The sequence below is a fragment of the Alosa sapidissima genome, chromosome 4 (assembly GCF_018492685.1).
Source record: "Alosa sapidissima isolate fAloSap1 chromosome 4, fAloSap1.pri, whole genome shotgun sequence".
Taxonomy (NCBI): Eukaryota; Metazoa; Chordata; class Actinopteri; order Clupeiformes; family Clupeidae; genus Alosa; species Alosa sapidissima.
Window position 1 is genome coordinate 30,908,181 of NC_055960.1, and position 21,548 is coordinate 30,929,728.

General features: G+C 42.0%; 3 protein-coding genes across 5 annotated transcripts in view; all 3 read right to left on the reverse strand.

Moving 5' to 3' along the window:
* LOC121706936 (rootletin-like) overlaps positions 1–9,333 on the reverse strand; it is a 32,735-nt gene extending 23,402 nt beyond the window's left edge. The window contains exons 1-6 of one of the 2 annotated variants that reach the window (XM_042089087.1): positions 9,194–9,333; positions 6,773–6,883; positions 5,756–5,882; positions 5,454–5,599; positions 2,132–2,323; positions 1,030–1,113 (exon numbers count right to left, since the gene is read on the reverse strand). In XM_042089087.1, the coding sequence (XP_041945021.1) occupies positions 1,030–1,113; positions 2,132–2,323; positions 5,454–5,599; positions 5,756–5,882; positions 6,773–6,826 (603 nt within the window). In that variant the 5' untranslated portion in view covers positions 6,827–6,883; positions 9,194–9,333. The remainder of the gene's footprint in view (positions 1–1,029; positions 1,114–2,131; positions 2,324–5,453; positions 5,600–5,755; positions 5,883–6,772; positions 6,884–9,193) is intronic. The other variant, XM_042089088.1, reaches the window with a different exon arrangement.
* Positions 9,334–10,023: 690 nt separating this feature from the next.
* necap2 (NECAP endocytosis associated 2) lies at positions 10,024–15,516 on the reverse strand. 2 transcript variants are annotated; one of them, XM_042089090.1, is made up of 8 exons: positions 15,360–15,516; positions 14,351–14,451; positions 14,094–14,198; positions 13,850–13,931; positions 13,631–13,739; positions 12,977–13,130; positions 12,419–12,515; positions 10,024–11,253 (listed from the first exon to the last, which is right to left on the reverse strand). In XM_042089090.1, exons 1-8 carry the CDS (start codon positions 15,452–15,454, stop codon positions 11,208–11,210), a joined length of 789 nt encoding a protein of 262 aa, XP_041945024.1. In that variant the 5' UTR covers positions 15,455–15,516; the 3' UTR covers positions 10,024–11,207. The 2 variants fall into 2 exon arrangements, with proteins under 2 accessions (XP_041945024.1, XP_041945023.1); XM_042089089.1 differs by having other exon boundaries at positions 13,850–13,934.
* Positions 15,517–16,210: 694 nt separating this feature from the next.
* On the reverse strand, positions 16,211–20,774 carry LOC121706938 (SUZ domain-containing protein 1-like). Its single transcript, XM_042089091.1, has 4 exons — positions 20,505–20,774; positions 19,351–19,400; positions 18,876–19,145; positions 16,211–17,939 (listed from the first exon to the last, which is right to left on the reverse strand). The coding sequence occupies exons 1-4, from the start codon at positions 20,553–20,555 to the stop codon at positions 17,831–17,833; spliced, it is 480 nt and encodes a 159-aa protein (XP_041945025.1). The 5' UTR covers positions 20,556–20,774; the 3' UTR covers positions 16,211–17,830.
* Positions 20,775–21,548: the final 774 nt, after the last annotated feature.

Consider the following 21,548-nt stretch of genomic DNA (forward strand, 5'->3'; position numbering starts at 1 on the left):
CGGCATGATTGATGAAATAACTGCCTAAAATACGTTAACTAGCCGAATCCGTTACCAAGATGGCCGCCGAGTGGTGGGACTTGCCTATAAGGACTATAATGGTGTAATGTAGGTTAGGCTCTGGCTCACTAATACGTTCATAGAATGGAACAATCTGCTCTAACTCAGTACCAGGGCAGAGGTGGGCCTGATTGGCTACTCTAAACAAGCAAATAGATGGTTAGCTTTCTGATGTTAACCCTAAGCTCTAGCTTTGCATTATGAATCTCTAAGCCCTGAGTTGCAGAAACCTTGAGTTTAGATAGGTTGCTGAAAAACAAAAAAGTCTAGTGGCTAGTTGAAAACAGGCCCTGTCGTTGTAGCAGGCACATATAGCCTACTCCTGCGCATATGTACTCTATGTATAGCAGGCACATATACTGTAGCCTACTCCTGTGCATATGTACTCGATGTATAGCAGGCACATATAGCCTACTCCTGCGCATATGTACTCTATGTATAGCAGGCACATATAGCCTACTCCTGCGCATATGTACTCTATGTATAGCAGGCACATATAGCCTACTCCTGTGCATATGTAGTCTATGTATAGCAGGCACATATAGCCTACTCCTGCGCATATGTACTCTATGTATTGCAGGCACATATAGCCTACTCCTGCGCATATGTACTCTATGTATAGCAGGCACATATAGCCTACTCCTGTGCATATGTAGTCTATGTATAGCAGGCACATATAGCCTACTCCTGCGCATATGTACTCTATGTATAGCAGGCACATATAGCCTGTGCATGTGCTCTATGTATAGCAGGCACCTGTAGCCTACTCCTGCGCATATGTGCTCTATGTATAGCAGGGTTGTGCAAAATTCCAGAATTGAATTGAAACTGGCTCTTAAATACCAATTCAATTCTTGAATTTCAGTTGCATATAAATTGAGGTAGCAAACAGGAAGCGGAATTGCAATTCGAATTTTGCACAACCCTGATAGCAGTATAGCTGGGGTGTCCTGAGGCATGTGCTCTCACGTTGAGTCGGTGGCGCTCCAGCTCAGAGGTTTTCTCCTGCAGGATCTGCTCCAGCTCACCACACCGCTTTTTATACTGCAGGACCTGGAACACAAGAAGCACAACACTGTATGCAGACCTCTGAAACACCATTCCCAGCAGAGATAGTGAAATATATACTGTGTGTCGACTAGAAGAAAAAGGACAGAACCACTTTGCATCACATACCAGGACAAAGATTGTCTTTAAGAACATTCCTCACTTTTGGTGCTTTACATTAGCCTGGCGAGCCAGACCCACATTAAAATGTAGGGTCTGGGCACTCACCGTTCGCAGTGCTCAGTCCGAGGGGCGGAATAATCAGTTGCCTTTCAAATTCCCTCTGCACGCAATAGGACGCAATAGGATATTTGTTTTCAAGTAGCAGGGAATTCAAGCCAAACCGTTGCAACTCTGCCATCAATCATTATGTTAACGAGTCTATACACGATTTCAATGACCTGATTAAGTTTCGATTTCTGGAGCTCACAAGCCAACGGAGAGTTGCTAGACTAGCCCTGGCAGCAAATGTAATTTGCTGCCGCTAGGGGCGCGTCTAGATTTCTAGGCTAGCTTTACATATCAAGCTGTATGAAATCAATCAATAAAGCACATTTTAATTTGTCTCATTTCTTTTATTTTCCTACACTTTTCCTTTATTCCTCATATTCTCATCCCTTCTTTCTTTTCCTCCTCCCTGTCCCCTGTTCTTCTCCTTCTCTTTTGTCTTCTTTCCTTCCCACATACCCACACAGGTCACTCACACCAGCTGCCAGGGCCTCTCTCTCTCTCCTCTGGTGCTCTTGGGTGCTCCTTGTTGGTGCCCCCCCCCCCCCCCCCCCACCTTTCTTATGCAACCCTTGCCACTTAATCTACTAAACCCCTCTTCTACTGCACTTTTTACCCCCCCCCCCCCCATAAATGCACAAATAGGCTGACACCAGACATAATTTCACTGCATGTCTTACTTCCAGTAACTATATGCATGTGACAATAAACTTCCTTGTATCCTTGTATCCTTGTATCCTTGTACAAAAGTCCTGGACACTCCTTCACGGGTCCATCACACTGTTCATTGCAGTACCTTGGCCTGGAGTTTCTGCACCAGCTGTGCCTGCCGCTGCTGCCCCTCCTGGTAGGCGGTGAGTTTGCGCTTGTATTGGGCCTGCTCCTCGTCCAGCCGCCTGCGCAGGTCCACATTCTGCTGCGCCAGGCTGCGAGACTCCAGTGAGTCGCGCTCGCCGTCACCCGTCTCCAGACGCAGAGCCTGCTCCAGCTGCGCGCACACACACACACACACACACACACACGCGCGCGCGCGCGCGCACACACACACTCACACGCACACGCACACACACACAAACACACACACAAACACGCACGCACACACACAAACACGCACGCACGCACGCACACACACACACACACACACACCACAGTCAGAGCCACCAACACCACAGACTGAATCTACAGACAGACTAACCATTCTTATTCGACCCCTCTTGCCCCAACGCAGAGTTGTGTTTTGCACAAATGGCATAGAAAAAATGTGTGCCAACCTTTAGGTCTAACCTAGCAAAAGCAAGTAATCTGATCATAACTCCTTATATATTATCAAAATTTCTTGTATTATTCTGGAGCTGTATTCACAAACAATCTTAAGGCTAAAAGTAGCTCCTAAATGGCGAATTTAGGAGAAAATCCTACACATAATTGACGTGTCACTCGTAACTTTAGAACTCCTAATTTTTTTGATTAAGAGTAATTCACGAAGCATTTTAGCCCTAAAAGTATCACCTAAGTCTGGGGACAGCTTAGAAGAAATCGAGAGGACTCTTAAATCACTAAGACCTATTCACAAGCCGCTTTTTGAGGCATTTCACGTCGGCAGGACCATAGTGTATTTCATATTGGGCTATTTGCTTTCTCTTGCTCTTTATTCATTTAGGCTATTTATTCATCATCTTCCATCATTCGCAGTACTTGTGTAGCACACGCATATTCTCACCAGCAAAGACCTGGGCAGCCGTGGCCTACTGGTTAGCACTCTGGACTTGTAACCGGAGGGTTGCCGGTTCGAGCCCTGACCAGTGGGACCATGGCTGAAGTGCCCTTGAGCAAGGCACCTAACCCCTCACTGCTCCCCGAGCGCCGCTGTTGATGCAGGCAGCTCACTGCGCCGGGATTAGTGTGTGCTTCACCTCACTGTGTGTACACTGTGTGCTGTGTGTGTTTCACTAATTCACGGATTGGGTTAAATGCAGAGACCAAATTTCCCACATGGGAAAAGAGTATATATACTATACTATACCTGTCACTCATCATCGTAGGGGAGGTTTTTGGTATCATTCCCGCATTATAATCAGCCTATTAGCTGGTTTGATTTGCATTGAGCTCAATGAGCATCCAACCAGCTAATAGGCTAACTGAAATAACACTATGCCAATCTGTATGGTGAAGGGTGTCATGATGTGGGGCTATTTTAATTCCAAAGGCCAAGGGAACTTCATCATAGTATCCTGGATCCAACAACTGGCCTTTAAAAATAAAAATCTGTCTGTCTCTATGGGAATTTAACATAGGGGTGGCAATACTTATGACCCTTGTATTTTAAGGAAGAACATCTATTTATTTATGATACATTATTCATTCACAAAGAAAACTGGTGTCCTTAAAGGTTGGAAGCTTCTCCAACACACATCCCCCCAATACACAGCACATTGTCTCATGAGGAAGCTTCTCCAACACACATATTGCACACTGCCCTCTCCCCACATACACAGCACACTATCCCATCTCCCCTGTCATCCCCCCAACACACACACCAAGACCCCTGGCAGTTGGGTTAGCCCCTTGAGCCGTGGATCTGCCCAGGTTTCTTCCTTGGTAAGGGAGTTTTTCCTTGCCCCTGTTGCTCTTGGGTGCTCCTTGTTGGTGCCCCCCCCCGCCCCAATCCCAATCCCCCCCCATAAATGTACAAATAGGCTGACACCAGACATAATTTCACTGCATTTCTTACATCCAGTAATTATATGCATGTTACAATAAACTTCCTTGTATCTTGGATTTTTTTACTTAAGGCATTAAGATAAATTTCCAAAAGATGATTTTATATTCCTCTTTTTAGTCAACTTTAGCAGAGGTGCCAATAATTCAGGAGGGTACTGTATCTATCTATTTATCTATGTATCTATCTATCTATCTAACTGGCCTGACTAGAACTTCTAATTAAACGGCCCAATGAGGGTTGATTTTGCTAGGACTTTTCACTGGATCTGCAGCTCTGGATCAGTTCTCTCCACAACACACAGATGTATAAGGATTATGAGCACCACAAGCATTCTTAGTTATTTCAACCTTGAATGAAACCGTTAAGATTTGCACTCAACAGTCTTCATGCCATCTAGTCTCAACACATAAGCTCTGCTCTACAAAATGTGCTCACCATGGCTTTGTTGACTGAGCCCTATGGCTACTTAGTAACAGGCGACAACACAATTGTTTCTCCAGCATGAATTATCCCTCTTGTTTAAACAGCAATATTCAAATCCAGGGCCAATCAATTTGTTGTCACCTTTCCTGGACCAAATATCATGTGTAGGGAACAAATATAGCTAGATTAACTAAAGCAGTATATTTTTTGTGAGCCATTAAAAGAAAAGGATGCTTTTGAGCGAGCTACCAGGGCAGGCTTTGTTCTACCACATCATAAACCTCAGCTCTGTAAATCAAAGGGTTAAATGAGAAGCCAACCCTCATCTCCAAGGTGACCTATGCTCTCAATGATTAACACAACCTTGTTTCTGTCTTTGGGAGCATAGACAAGAACACTAAAGTCTTCTAGTACAGCACTTAAAAATGTTTTCATCTTGGATTGAAAATACAAATATTATGTTCAAATAGGGGGGAGGAACAATTCACTCACAAAATCATACTGATAGATTTTCACCACAAAGCTTTCTGCCAATATAGGTGTCCTCAATGTGGTCTCACACCTCCTAATTTCCCCAAACCCCCTCCACTAGTGGTGTTTACAGTCACCAGGGGTGACAAATGCTATGGCAACAAGCCACTTCACTTCATTCCACTCCACGTTACCATGGCAATGGGTCAAACTCTCTATGAGAGACCCACAAAGAGTGTAATGAAACAAAAAAAGGGAGGAGTTGCATTTGTATGCGGATTACTTCCATATTAACACATCTCTTCCATTCACCAGTCCCCAAAGACAACATTCCTCTCTTTCACAGATGTCAAAATCAAACAATTCAACAAAAAACAACTCAGGGTTATCTGGACTGAACAAAACACAATAGTGAGAGATGAAAGAACATCATGCTTGGCTATAACACAGCCATAAACCTACTCTATCCCTTTTCTTTGTCAGTAAGTTTCAGTCCGCTCACCCTCTCACTGATGGCGCTGTACTTGATGGCCAGCTCATCGCGGTCGGCTCTGCTGTGGGCCAAGAGGTCCTCCAGCCTTCCCAGCTCCCCTTGGAGCACCCGGTTCTCCTCCTGAAGGGACATGAGTGAGGACATGGCTCCTGCGGCTGGCGGGAGGGTGGGCAGGGCACGGCACGGCAGGGCAGGGCAGGGGATGGGAGGGACAAAAGCACAGGTGTAAGTGAAAGGGAGCTCTCTCATATGCTTCAGAGGGCATCCAATTGGACAGCCATAGATTACACAGCACGTCGGCGCGTACTCACAGCTGTCGTTCAGGTTCTTGGTGACAATTTCTCGCACTCGCACAGGCAGACAGGCAGGCGGTGCATCTGGGGAGGGGCCGTGGAGCGTCAGCCTCTTCTCCTCAGAGAGGACACTCTCTTCCAACCTCTAAGGGAGGCACACACACACACACACAAATATAAAACACAAGGCTAACATATAACTATACTATTAACAATAGTACATACTTACCAATAATATTAAAGAAAAAGTAAAAGAATATTTCAGACATATACACAGTCATTCATGGACATTCTGTTTACCAAACCAAAAAATACCGTATACATCACCATGAACACCAAAAGCAGACAAAATGCAACTTCAGGTGATCTGTGTCCTGTGAATGCAGTCTATGTGATGGGTGTGGGGTAAAATGATGCACTACTGATTCCAGCCTGCCTGTAATTCCAACACTGCAAGTCCTTAATCTGGAATGGCTTTGCAGACAGTCATCTTGTAAATCTACTTTTTGTTCAGGCAGTTTGGGCACTTATCTTTTGACATTCTTACAAACATGGAGCATGCAATATGAAAATTCACACTTACAGCTGCATTGATGTGAAAGCCTGATAATACTGGTTACCTTATGTCAAAGTAATCAATTTACTTTACTCTCTATGTTGTCACAGAGCTTATTTCTGATAGTTTTCCTTCATTTGTTTACAGTTATTATTGATGTGTACAACACCCATGACGCCCATGCTGCCAAGGATGCCCCATCCAGCTCAAAAGTCCTGGTCGAAGCAATAAGAACAGGTGGCCTCACAGCAGTAGAGCTTTCAGCCGCAGTCTTCTAGTGTATATTTAGCACTACGTGGCTAGTCACAAGCATCACAGCGATACTGACGCACCAACACAGGCTAGTAGCAACAAACAAAAAGCAATGGAAGACCACAATACACCAAGTGAAAATAAATTAAACTGACCCCAGTATCGATGACAGTAACGGTTTTACTGTTATGGGAAAAAAGAAATCATGCAATAGGCTACACCATCACCTGTATGACGGCTTCCAGTTTGGACTCTGCGTCAACATTCTCTGAGTCAGTCATGGAGTTAAGTTAAATCTTCACCTGCAGACGACCAAAAATCAAAAGAACCAAACTCCCCTACCGCCAGGGAGGACAGGTTTAAATGGAAAAGTCTCCAAGTCGGCTTTGCATTATAAAATAGGATTAACCCTTCGCTGTGTTGTCTAGCCAACAGCCATTCACATAAAATAGCCTACTTTATATACGATACAATAATGCTGTTGTCGCCTGGCCTACCAAAAAAAATCATGAAACCCACAGCTAACTTTTAAAAAGAAATTACGACACAGGCCATATAATTCCCAAGCAATTTAAACTCTTATGGCAGGTGTCCGTCCGCTCGTCGTCTGCTGATACTAAAAGTGGTGTGGTGAGATTGAGGACGCAGGATTAGGATTTGCCCTCTCCACCCACTTCCCACGTCGCTATAACGTGGTGCACCACATTCTCTTTCCCGGTAGCTATGTAACAAACTCTTTAGCGCGCCTATCCTTAATTTGATTAACCGCTCTAAAACTAGACTAAACTTTTGTTATAGGCCCTAACATTATTAGAACATGCTTCATAATAAGAAATAAAAAACGGAATAGGATGATTATAAATAGGTTATGTAATTAATTTCTCCAGACCAGAAGCCTGGGTGTAGACTACACACACACACACACACACACATATATACTTAAAGATTAAATCAATCAATGGCCTGTTAATCCCTATGGGCCTGCTTTCACTATGCTGATGCATCCACATTCAAAGTGTTCTAAAAAATGGCAACTGTGATTTGATTTGTGATTTGAAGTCAAATCATGCTAACAACATCTTGCAGCATTTAATTCACACCGTTGTAACTTCTCTATGCAACAGTTCCATCTCGTCGTGAGTCTTTGGTGTAAATTGGCTTTAGCCTAAATCTATTATGTTTAAATGTTTATGTTTAGGCTTAGATGCCTGTCTATAAAGCAACTTCAATAAGTCAATAAACATTATATCAACTTTAAATGTAACTGTTTAGGGTGGATTTCCCCTAATGTGGGACATATTTTGCTTTTCTGACTTCTGTAGTAGCCTATAGGCTATATTAGGCTACAATGTGAGGACAACATATTAATCCACATCCAATTTTGATAACAAGACCCTCTTTGACTTTCCCATAGTTTCACTGACATTCATTACGTTGGGGAAGAGCCACACACTGGAGCTTAGGTATCCCACACTAGGACAATTTAGTAAGCTATAAGCAGTCATATAGCTTAAATAATAATAATAATAATAATAATAATAATAAAATACAGATATTAGTAATAGACTATTTGACAGAATAAAACAATAACCAGGCTAATAATAATAATTAGGCTAGATAAATCAGAGGAAGCAATTGTCTTCATGTGGGATGTGGTAGGGTGAGGGCTCTGGGTGAGGGGCCCCTCTACAAGGGGTTGATGGACAAATCACTTCAGTGCCTTTGTCACCATAGAAACATATCAACAAAAAGGACATGGTCTTTTTCTCCCTGTCAACTCCAGACATGCCACCCAGGTTCCTGATGGGTGTTAAGGTTAGACTTATGTCACCATTCTGAAATCTAAGAACATTTGTTGTCTATCTCATTCAGAAATCTAAGACAAAATATTGCCATCTCAAACTATACATAATCTATAATAGGCCATAGCCTGTCTGGCAATTAGCCACAAGAAGGCTTGGTGACTTCCACCTTCAACCTCTCTGGCCCAATGGCACACCACTTTAGCATTCCGTGTCATCATCCAACCAAGGATGTAGCCTACAACAAAACTGTTGGGATGTTGCACATTGTCCTCTGCATCCTTGCGCGCCCCCGTTTGCCTGTTTTTGTGTAATGCACCACCGACGCCGAATAAAACCGAATGTTGCATTCGTGGATGAAACTGAAATCACCCAACGATTTGGTGTCGCAATTTATGATTTAAACTTCTAACAGTCTCAGTTTAAGATAAGCCACTACAGCTTAGAAGCACAGAAGGCTATAGTATAGTATAGTAGTAGCCTACTCCTTTCACCATAGCATTAGCGCGCGCGAGATTTATTGGGAACTTTGAAGCCAAGCTGATCACAACAGAACATGAATCTACAGGTAGAATGTTCTTGCACAGGGATGTAACCTGCATCCTCTGTGCTACAGTGTGGCAACAGTGATGGCTTGACACTTTGTGAAGTTAAACCTACAGTAGACCATATTAACCTACAGTAGACCATATTGAGCTAATGAACGAAACTTGCGATAGCTTCGATGCTTCCCCTTATATCCTAGCTCACTTCTTCTTTTAGGGATTTCTGCATGAGCATCATATTCGGACAAAATATGCATTCGATTTTAGATGTTACTCTCTATTCTTCAGACAGAACTCTTACCTCATATATGATTAGCCTAGGCAAAGTGTGAACAAAAGATGAAAAACGAGCTCATGTCAATTCCACGATGTAGTTTACCGCCCATGGGATTATTTTAAAATGAACAGAGTAAAAACAATATGTCGTTGTCTATCCATGCCGATTTGCTACAGCGAAGCTTTTCCGGGGTGGGACTACCGAACGGCAAGATACGAGTGGCCGGCTTTCAGATGTAACCCTTTCGTCTACTGTGTAGAGACAATCTCTGACCACGAAATCTTATTTCAGGATCATTCCTTCAGGTCAGAATTACGCTGGTCTAACCAGTAAAGTCTGAGTTTCACCTCTTTACTTGGACTAAATCTAAAATTGTTATTACATTCTTGAACGATCTGATGAAATGAAGACAAATGTAGACCTAATCTCTACTCTTTGACATCAACTACTCACATCTGAGCTGTTCAAGTGTCCTCACTATGTCTCCATAAACCCCTGCAATGTTGCTCACTCGTCAGGTCAGAACTCAACAATTACATGTGTCAAACAGCCAACCATGGAGATGGCCCAGCCTTACCCCCTCCCCATATACACACAGTAATCTTTTGTTCCCTAGACATCCTATTTTACAACTGGTTACTACAGTGATGTGTGACCGATTACTAAATACTCAAACGCAGACAGCAAGTCCATGCCAATAGGTGTATTGAACACATAGAACAATGGCAATTTAAGAGTTAAAGTACTGGCAAGAACATCCCTGCAGAAAAAAAAAAACTCTGCACTTTACAGTTATGAGCAGAGTTACAATGCAAGATGAAACATTTGGTCCAGTGATGAATTAGTTATACATAAAAGGGACAAGAGGGAAAAGTTTATTATTTACAATATATTGAGACTTTACATTTATACAGAATTTATATTTTGTATTGAAGGCACTTTCAACAAGTGTTTTGAATACATTTAAAGCATTTGTCCTAATACGCACACACTTAATATTAAAGGCACCTGATTAGGCAAGAGGAATAACAAAAGTTAAGCAGAGAGAAGGAGAACATGTTGACCTAGACCACACACACACACACACAGAGAGAGAGAGACACGTAAAACACACAACAATCCTGCTTGCTAAACAAATCAATGGGGTACTAGCCACAAAAGCCAAAGCACAGATACGACATATGTACGTGCACATAATTCTAGCCAGTGGCTCAGTAGGTGCATGGTGGAGACAGCCTCCTCCAGTTCAGTGGGAGTCACTAATCTCATTAAAACTGCCATCTGCTTAGCGAATATTGCTGGCCCACACAATATGAAATCCTTCACAAACACACACATACACTCCCAATCCAAAATATTTCAGCTATCTACCTATACAATGATTTTACCTGCAGCGCAGAGAAGACACATGTACCAAGATACTACAGTCCGAGTCACAAGCGCACATATGCTGGCCTTTTCACTGCAGACATGTAATATAGGAAAGAATTTTCTGATGAGCAAAACCAAAACTGACAAGGCAAAGAAAACATAAACCACTGAGAGCAAGGGAGGGGTCTAGGGAAAAGGCACAATGTTATTACATTATCATGGAATGCACCAATGTTCACCTGATTGGACGAAGTGAGAGAATAACCATATAGGAACTGCTACTGCAGCGCCAATGAGGTGAGATTCAGAAGTGTCACAGCTAATCCATCTATGTACATTCTATCAAACGGAGATCTTAAAAAGAATGCACTATTTGATACTCAATCAAGCTATGAAAAGAAGTGTCTAGTCGAGTCACCTGTTGATTGGTTGCATAGGAAACCTTCTGTTAAAAAAATAGGACTTCTTGTACAAAAGGAGAGAAGGTCAAATAATGCAGGTGTTGTGTGAGGGACATATATACACACATACACTCACTGTTCATCTGAGCTTAGTGTGATTGTGTGCCAATTTCTATCCCCCTGAAACTCCCTCTATTAGGGGAATGTAGAGAGATTAAAAACTAGTTCTCTAAAAAACATTTGTAGAGTGACTGTCAGTCCAGCTGCTAAAACTGCACCCATCCAGATTTGGTGGACGTCTCAGAGGAGCCACTGTATAGAGGGAAGACAGAAGAGTTCATCAAGTTCATAGGACAGGTAATAAAAAAAAAAAAGTAATTAGTTTAATGTACTCTAGCCCAATGTTTCCCAAACTGTGTCGCAGCACACTGGTGTGCCGTGAAGTCTGCGCAGGTGTGCCACAGGAAAATCCATATTAAGTTTTTATTGTCGTTGATAATAGTTTACCATCAGCCGAAATTGCTGGCTATTTAGATCACATTTTAATGACATTACACCTAAACCTAACTTACTATCAGCATAATGCTTTTTATCCATCTAGATACTGGTTTAGTGACCAAGCAGTTACACCTTAAAACACAGCAGAACAACATAGCTGCATTCAGAAGTAGCAAAAAGCTGTGTGCTAATAACTAGCCCAAAGGCATTGAAAAACACTTAAAATGGATGCTTGATCACAAACCTTACCTACCCCCTTTCATAATGCAGAATAGAAAAAAAAAGAAAAAAAATGACAGCGGTGAGCAAAAGACAGACGGTAGAATACAATCGGTAAGAAAAAAAACACTAAAATAAACGGTTCTACCTCACTTGAGGCTAGAGGCTCCAGGCTCCAGGCTACAGTGCTACACTCTGGGGTCATGTTCATGAGCCCCCATGTTTATTTAATATCATGCTGGTGTGTCGTGAGATTTTCTGTTAGTAAATAGCGTGCCGTGACAGAAAAAAAGTTTGGGAAACACTGCTCTAATGAAAACCATCATCCTCATTAGGCAAATAACTTGGCAAGAAACTGTTAATTCTGTAATTTTTACATCACAAAAGATCTCAAAAGCCTTCTCTGCCGATTTGAAAAAGTATTGACATTTTGAGTGTTAAAGGTAGGGTAAGCGATGCTGGACGACGTCATATTTGTTTATGTTTATGTTTCTTTCTTTTGTCCAAAGCAACTTACATTATTATATCTGAACCAAAATGGCAAACAAAACACACCAGAGAGGTAGCTCAGCCTTCCCTTCAGGGCTCCCGAGAAACTTGACACACAGTTCATGGAGCCAGGGTTGTATTGTGTAAGAAGGCTGTGTTTTTTTTACAAAAAAGCTAATGGATTGTGAGGAGATATTCGCTGAGTATTACATGTTCGCTTAGCATCGCTTAGCCGACTTTAACAGCTACCCGACGTGGAGGTCTGACCTACCCAGAGCCCGCAGCAGTGAAGTCTCCCCACAGGTCCTGAGCAGGCTGAGCTGGTGCTGCAGCTGCTGCAGCTGGGCCTCCAAACTCCAAAAGGGTTGCTGAGTGGGAGGAGTGTTCGCATATTGATTACAGAGTCAATGTGGTGTTGTTAAAGGCCAAAACCATTTGCAACAGACAGCATCTGGTCAAGTTTATTCATTGGTTTAACACAGATTCCTACCATTACAGTGTTTCCCATACATTGACTTATTTGTGGCGGCCCACCACAATATCAACATTGACCACCACACAATGATTTTACAGGTTGTACTAAATTGTGCTTAAATCTGGTTAGCATCATAACCACGCTGCGCTAATTTGCTAAAAACTGTTGCATTCAAGTTAATTCTGAGAACCTACCACCACAAATAGAATTCAATTCTGTGGGAAACACTGCATTAACATGAAAATACAAAAACATTCCAACATTAAAGGGTGCCCATATATTACTCAGGGGCTAAATTGAGGACAGAAACCCACCTTGGAACATGGGGGCTTATTTATGGGGATGCTATATTACCTGAGCTGGGCTGTGCTGGTGGGGCAGGCTGCAGGGCTCCAGGAGGGGGGAGAAAGCCTCCAGCTTTCACACCAGGTGGAGGAGGGAGAAGACCACTGCCCATTGGGCGTGCCTTGGCACCACCCTGTGACGTTCCATCCTTCTTCTTTACATTCTGTGACACAAACAAGAGTACATTGCAATGCTTTCTGGCAGACTTTTAGGACAATTAGGCTTTTATGTGTAACTCTAGCCAGTTAATATACAAATATTACAAACTGAAAGTTGCTGACAAGCTAGCTTAAACACCCTAATTTAGTATAAGCAATAGTAGGCCATATGCCAGAAGAGTAACACAGCCATACAGACAGATAACTAAATCAAATGTCCCTAGTACACTTGCCATATTTCCAGCTAACCAAGGTTTACAGTATCATTTTGTCAAATTTCTTCGGCTATACATGGGAAAGCATTTATTTTCTTTTAGCTAATCGGTGAGACTGAATGCAATCCATTAAAGGAGAATTCCGGTGTGATATTGACCTAAAGTGTGTTGAAACATGATACCGAGTGTGAACGTATGTCTCATAGCTCACCTCGGTATCATGTTTCAACACACTTTAGGTCAAAATCACACCGGAATTATCCTTTAAGCACAGCAAAATATTTTCATACCCCAATGCTGATCTTGATGGTCTGTCCTTCCTTAAAGCCCAAGTCCAGTTTGGGAGCTGCACTCTGAATGGCCTCTTGTTTAGCAAGCTCTGATTCCTGTTTCACCCATCTAGTGTGTAATGGAATAAAATAAAATAATTCAAAATACTAGCAAATCCTATTTTTTCTTCAGAGCTTGATGCATCCATTCATGTTTGCTGGTGAGGAAATAGTACTTACTTAAAGTGGTCCTGCAATGCTACATTGAAGTCAAAAGAGTCTCCACGATCAGCAAATCCAAGACCTATAAATGCATGACGTCCTGCTACACAAAAAGCCAGCAATGAACACATGATGATATGATAGTGAAATAAAGACACTGCGGAGAGTCAAATTCAAGTTAGAGTAACTGAGCTATAGGCCTCACGCATGAAAGACTAGATCTTGTGATTGTTGGAAAGATCATCAAGAACTCCGATCTCACCATTTCCATCTTCTATCCGGACGACAAAATATCTGCTAGAGTCAGTCACAGCCTCCACTGCAATACCAGGATACTGCTCTACCGGGGCCTGTGCAAACAGCTCTCCTGATGGAACCAGCGGAGCAGTGCATTAGAACATACAAAATGTACACAATCATGGGATTCCGCAACTATTTGTGATCCACAACCACATATGAACAGCACACTCCCACTGATTTATCCAATTCTTCTGAGATTATGTAATCTCTAAGTTTTACCTGAGTTCTTGTCCTCAAGCTTGATGAAAGCGTTCTTTCCCAATGCTGTGATTTTCATTCTGCCACTCCATGCTGGCTCTTCCAGTTTCCAGTCTGCTGCTCTGAGAGACACAGGCATCCACAGATGAGCACCAAGCAAGCAGAATGTCCAGTTGGTCTGGCTATCTTACTCTGGTGTAAGGTGCATTCATTCCGAGCACATATTAGTAGGTCTACTGCTGACTGTATGGGTATGTGTATCTCCATGAGAATGTATGGGAGAATCCATGTTGTGATGAAATGCCTTGCCTTCATAGTAACAGCATTATTATTTACATAATTTGTGCTAAATTCATCATACGAACAAGAACTTCAAGGGAACACCTTCAGGTATTAGGACAAATCAGATTTTCAAAACCGGATGACCCTAAGCCTTCGCTGCTTACATGCAAGCATTCAAGATCGTAAAAGCAGAGCCTGTCCTTTGGTAAAATACAAGATTTACAGAGTATTTTGCACCTCCCAGTCTCGGCCACCGTAGTCTGTCGTGTATCGTGTCTGTGGTTCCTGTTCAGTAACTTTTCTTTAAATTCCATTATATTATTTCATAGCCTACAAGTCACGTTGATCAATACTACAGCTGGGGAAAACTATGCTGCTGCCGCCCAAGAGTTACGAATATTCATTTGAAATACCAACGTTTACAGGATATTCCACACACACCAAAGGAAAACGTCAGCGTTACTTCGCTGTTAAACTTAGTAACGTTTCTGAAAACTACGGTAGCTACGTACTTTTAACTGAACAGCATAGCATCCAGATAATAGTGTGTGCCATCCATTGCATATTATCTTATAAACTGCACAAAACAACTCTAGTATTACTAGATAAGTAAACTGCAGATAACTCAACATTAACCCTGACACTCGACTTAGCCTTCCTGGAACTTCCTACTCGAGTCAGGCACCGTGTTCCAATAACGTACAAAACGTCCAACCAGTTTAGTACAGTTACTTTAACACAAACTCACCGATAGCCACGATTTGTTGCTCGAGGTGGAATTTTGTAAACATGAACTTCTGGTTTAACACAAAGTATTGATTCATAACCGCTATCCTCGGCCATCTTGCTTCACTCGTCCAAAACTTTCGAAGTGCAAATGACCAGGAACGTTACCCCCCCTGCACCTCATCGCGATACGCGAATGTATAGCGCCACCCATGGAAGGGATGATTCGTTGCTGGTCGAATAATTTGGGAAAAGGAGTTCATTGCAAATGACAGAGAAATGAACAACACATGAATGCAAGTACAACACCGTAAAACCTCGAATCTAGATCTTACTCAACACCAATAACAAACAAAGTCTGGGTGTGGGTCCAATGGCACAAAAAGGTGGGAGAATTCGTAACCTATTGTCATCTCTCCGGCCATCATATGGATTGCGGTCATGGTCATCCTCTCGGTCTTAGCCCTTGTATCAATTTAGTCTCCTTTTTCCAAAGTCAACACGCGTGGGACAAACAATACAGTAGATAAATGCAGCAACCTAGATCAGTAATTGTTTCATGGTTGATTTCCCTCTACCAGACTGGTCTGACAAGATGGCCCTGGCAATCCACATCGTATGCCTAGAGTGCATTTTCAATCGATACATTACCCAAATACTGGCTCTAATGTACTGTAACCACATAGTGTCAGTTATATGAAGCATAGTCACATAAGTATTCATTGCAGTAGGGTTTTGAATCAACCTACTATGATAGAGGCACAATTGTGTTTCAATATTTACATAAAATTCAATGCTTTTGAAAAAAGACATTTTATTTGTAATGTGGTCATACATTTCATAGGATTTAAGACAAAGTAAACACGACACCAGTGACATTCATAATCCAATAGTTTTAATCAGACATACATACTTTGCCAAAGATTTTATTAAAGGGATTCTTCTGAAATGTTACAGGCCTTTCGTTTTGTGTTCTCCACAAGACATAAGATATGATCACATAAGTTGTGGGTGAATACCCAGACAGATTTGTTTGCCACTGGAAAGGATCCAGATTATGCAACTCTTTTTCCTGAGGACTCCTATATTGGGTGGAAGATGGGGTGACTAGTGTAGCAGTGGGGGGTGAGGGACAAGTGTGACAAATCCCAGAATCTAGAGATGCTTTAACACTTCGGGAACAAACAGCCAGGATCTGATGCATGCATCAGAACAGCTGGTTAAGGCCTTTCTATTTCATAACGCATACCAGTATTGTTAAAACCGCTTTTCTCTAAGCTGAGTGATTTGTCTGTACAAGTTCTGCTCATAGCTAATTTCATACGTTCCATATGTACCCATAACTGTACACATTACCTTTGAACAAAGCAACAGCTGTATGAAAGGCAGGGTACAAAACGGAAGTTACTGAAAATGCTTCAAGAAGGTACCGTGTTGAACCAAAGCCACAGTAAAAAGGTAAAGCCTCCAAATTCCATACTATGAATTTCATTACACAATTGCTAAACAGTACAGATGTTTGAACATTTGCTTTCTTTCTCACTCAGGAGTTGAAGAAACTGTTAAGACTACTATTTAGAGCTTGGAAATACCTAAATCAAGCTACAATTCAGTAATAGTTTTAAACAACTGTGACAAAAATTAAAAAGGCATTTGACAGTATGACCAAACTGAAACCATAAAACATACAGAAGTTGTACACATACTTAATAATGCCACTCCAACATACGGTCAGTGACTTCTAATCTATAAGCTGCTTTAAAAACTAAAGGAATAAAAGAAAAAAAACGACAGTCCAAATACTCAAAGATGGAGGCTATTTTAGCATGGGTAGGAGCGACCCAGGGGAGAGATGGGCCCATATTTTTGTGTTGTCATATTTCTTTCAGCATTATTGCTAATTTGAGCTAACACCTACAGTGAAAACTACACTCCTACCCTTGTGCTGGTCCCTTCTTGGGGTCAGGTGAGGCTCCGTCCACTGACAGTGGTCGGGCCTCCACCTGTTCCGCGTCCAAGCGCAGCCACTCTTCCAGCCCAAGCTGGTGCACTCCTGGCTTTTCCAGGCACACCGGGGCCCAACACCGGGCTGGGAGGATGCTCACTGGGAGCAGTCACAGTGAGCAGAGTCCTGAGGAAGCCGTGGGGGAGTCACAGTGTGGGCTGTGGCCAACAGTCCTGACCCTCAGCAACACAGCATCATGGCCCCACGTTCCAGTGTGGGGGGTGCTGAGGGTCCACCCGCAGCCAGTGTCAGGAGCATAGTTGCAGGGAGTGGAGGTTGGGGTGAGAATGGAGGGGGGAATCTTTGTGTGACCTCCCCAAACACTATATTTTATATTCATGCTGCTCTCTCCAATTCTGGAAAATGTCACTGTTGTGTTGTGTGTTTTTGCTCGACACCAGCCCATCTGTGTAGACTTCTGTTCCATTGGGGCATACCCACAGACTCCCTCTGGGTAGTAGACGGAGCCCTCTCTCCCCCTCACCTCTCTATCTACAGTGGTGAAAGCCTTGTGAGCCATCAGGACCTGTTGGTTGGCGGATTGCGTGACTGTTCGGTGTGACCTGCTCTGTTGATGGAGCAGTGACACGCACTGGCCTAGAAGGGAATTATATATATACACATAACGGGTTGGAAATGATATACACATAACAGTAGGAAAAGCTTCTGTGACTATCTTACTATAGAGACTTGAAGATCACAACTAAGGTTAAATAAATTGTCTTGACATATTGTGAAAGAAAATACAAAAGAAATGATATATTAGAAAAGATGCATTGTATACATCGATGGGGAACGAATAACCATAGACAAATGGATAGTGCCCCACAATAGGGGTGCAAAGATTACCCAATACATATCGGCACCCAATTTGAGCATTAAAGATGCAAGTGCATTGGTATGCAGACATCTAGATTGATTATGTACTATGAAATAGCCAATGACCCAATTTTTTTTTTTATTTAAAAATCACTTGCTAATAAGCAAACCTGCAGCTGAAGACCAAATGTTACCAATACTTTACTTTCAAAATTATATAGACCGACTCATTTGCTACCAGATCTGTCCAGAGTATGGTAGCCTTCTTCAACTAGGATAAGTAGTGTCCCAGTTTACTACAATGGTAGCCAACTGGTTGCAGAATTGAGTGAAGCATAATATATGATTTCATCCAAGATACTGCAATAAGCAAGTTAACTGCTGCTCAACACAAGCATGGAATTACAATATATGGGTGAAGTTAACTTGCTTATTGCAGTATCTTGGATGAAGTCTCATATTCAGTCAGTCTATGTACCATCATGACTTATGTATGTTCTAGATACATATAGGATCGTCTTAGGGAGAGATGCACACTCCTACGCCACAACTACTACTGTATATTGCCTGTCCTCTTACATCACTATGGTAGTTTATCTCAGTTTATTATACATCATCCGATGAAGCACAGAATAAATCAATAATATGGTACTTTACACAACTATTTTCGACTCAAACATCTTGCGTAGAGGTAAAAATGTACAGTGTTCTGACCTGTCTGGGCTTGGTTTGTCTGAAGTAGACTCTTCAGAACTGGCACTACCAAGAATCCGCCGACGTGCCTCTGCGTACTCCGCCTCTCTCTGAGCCAGGGACTTTACCTGCACGGCAGGTCGAGCCAGTGCGGATGCGTTGCCCAACGAACCGTTGCTGGATGGGCGCTTCAGAATGCGAATCTGAGGTGGAGGGGCAGCAGGCAGTGAGTCGTCCTGTATAACCATGGCTGTCCTTACCGGGGAACCTCCAGACCCACCAGCAGACTTCCTGCAAAATGCACAGAACATATTTTATATTTATTAACTATCTTTTCAGTAATTAAAGATGAATGATGTTAAGTCAAGATAGATAGATACTTTATTGATCCCCAGGGGAAATTCAAGGTTTGATTCAAATGTTTGGTTTTAACAATGAAGCATGATATTATGCCATAGACAAGCTTTTTTGTATAGAATATAGTAGGGACACTCACTTAGCTTTCTCGCTAATTTTTAGTTTAGCCTCCAATCTCCTCTCAATTTCCTAAAAGGAAGAAAGCAATAAGTGTCAGAGGAAAACCTTAACAAAAAAGATAGGCAAGAAGTCCTGCACAAAAATAGATAGTTTTTTTAAGCAAGTTAACATTCACGCATAGGCTTAATCTTAAACATAGAGAAAGCAATATTAAAAGGAGGTACACTGCATAGATACATACAAAATCCGTATAACATTAGCTGCTAATTGTAAATGGCTTTCAGGTGGTGGTGACCTATGTAAACGTCAGTCATTTATGCAGGCTGGCTAACTTCACTAATGTTATTATACCTCACTAACGTTAACGTTATTATGTACCAACTGACACGCAATTTACCTTAAACGTTCTGAAACATTACAACAAAGATCCTTGATTACTAGCTCCGCTTTAACCCTCTCTGATTACAATCCGCCTTTGCATGAATAAAATAACTTCAGAGACAGTCTATTGTAACGATTAGGTGCTGGGGGTTAGCTCTTAATGATAGTGAAACTATCGCTTTGATTAGTTTTCTCAGGAATCTTAAAGGGCTGACCACGTGCCAATAGAGACGGTTTAATCTAAATTAACCGCTGTGTCAACTTTTAAAGAGTTCAATATCAAAGGACATGGGAATCACTAAATGATATGATAATTCACACTGCAAACATTGGTATCCGAGCTAGTCGACATTGCCAGATAGCATTAGCTGCTAGCTAGCATGCTAGTTAACGTTCAGCTAACCTAACTAACAGGCACACTTTCATAGTTCCACTTAACTACTATGTACTAAGTTGGTCTTCATGTTCATGTTCTTGAAAACACTCAAAATAACCCTAGCCGACACCGATATCCTATTCTAAATATGGACTGTCTGTCTAGAGACCGTTGAATGTACATGTAGTTAGCTAAGGCAAGCCGCTAGCATACTGCTAGGCCTTACCTACGATATGGACATTTCTCGTTTAGAAAGCGAGCATCTTGTTTTCTAGCTATTTTAGCTGGCTAGTAATAATTTCGCAAAGAAAGCATCTGACACACCACTGTGTGTCTTGAGACAACGTTAAGTGAATATTTATACAGATTACTTCATCTTAACTCAATGTAAAGAGGAATATAATTGTTAGTCTTACACCGCTGTCCGCCGCTTCCTCCCAGTTCTCTGAGACCTCATCATCTTCCATGTTAACCAGCCTCCCACCGAGACAGACCACAAACAGGCACACGCTCGCAGGTCTTCTGGCCGACTCAAACTTTACCACAGAACGGGGAGCTGCTGCCCTCCTCTGTGGCCGATGGGCCGGTGTTGCCTCTAGCACCACCAGTGGTAGTTACGTTTACCCCTGTATTATTTGTGCTGTAATGTCTACTGACTATCCTTAAGTAAATGTCCTTCTATTTGATTAGTTACCACAGATTACTTTTAAATCATCATCTTACAAAAGATTATTGTGAACATTTAGTTCAGGTTAAGTTAGCCAGAGCAAATTTAGGCCTGTACCCCGCCCATAAAATTTGAGTTCCAGTCTGGCTATGCCCGGCTTTGTATTTTAATCATTCGGCCTTAAAGGAAATACTTTCACCCCTTTATGCTTCTGAGTTCCAGCTTCTTGACAAGTTGACAAAATATTCACAAATCAACATGAAACAACAGGAAATTAATAAAGTCACAACAGGATTTAAATTATATTAAGGGGCAGGGTAGGTCTGATCCACCTGCAGTGTTTCCCATACATTGACTTGTGGCGGCCCATCACAATATCAACATTGACCACCACACAATGATTTTCCAGGTTGTACTACATTGTGCTTAAATATGGTTAGCATCATAACCACGCTGCGCTAATTTGTTAAAAACTGTTGCATTCAAGTTAATTCTGCAAAACTACCACCACAAATAGAATTCAATTCTGTGGGAAACACTGTCATAGCCTTGGCCCACCTCAATAAATTGTATTAATTACACTTTTTTTTTTATTGTCACCTCTCTCCAAACCATGGTATAAAATAGTATGCAACCATTGAAATACATGGTTTGCTATCAGTTTCAAAGATGAACACATTCACAAAGACCAACACACTGTAGAATCTTCACACACATCATATGCACACACACATTGTGTGTGTGTGTGTGTGTGTGATCTAAGTAGCCTAATTCTTCTGCAGCCTAATCTTAG

Excerpts from the sequence above, each read along its gene's own strand:
- necap2 (XM_042089089.1), bottom strand. The coding sequence starts at position 15,454 with ATGGCCGAGGATAGCGGTTATGAATCAATACTTTGTGTTAAACCAGAA. Across the intron at positions 13,935-14,093 it reads CCGGATAGAAGATGGAAATG|CAGGACGTCATGCATTTATA; the intron begins GTGAGATCGGAG and ends CTTTTTGTGTAG. Across the intron at positions 13,131-13,630 it reads CCATCAAGATCAGCATTGGG|AATGTAAAGAAGAAGGATGG; the intron begins GTATGAAAATAT and ends TTTGTGTCACAG.
- LOC121706938 (XM_042089091.1), bottom strand. The coding sequence starts at position 20,555 with ATGGAAGATGATGAGGTCTCAGAGAACTGGGAGGAAGCGGCGGACAGC. Across the intron at positions 19,401-20,504 it reads AGGAAGCGGCGGACAGCGGT|GAAATTGAGAGGAGATTGGA; the intron begins GTAAGACTAACA and ends TCTTCCTTTTAG. Across the intron at positions 19,146-19,350 it reads AAAATTAGCGAGAAAGCTAA|GAAGTCTGCTGGTGGGTCTG; the intron begins GTGAGTGTCCCT and ends TGCATTTTGCAG.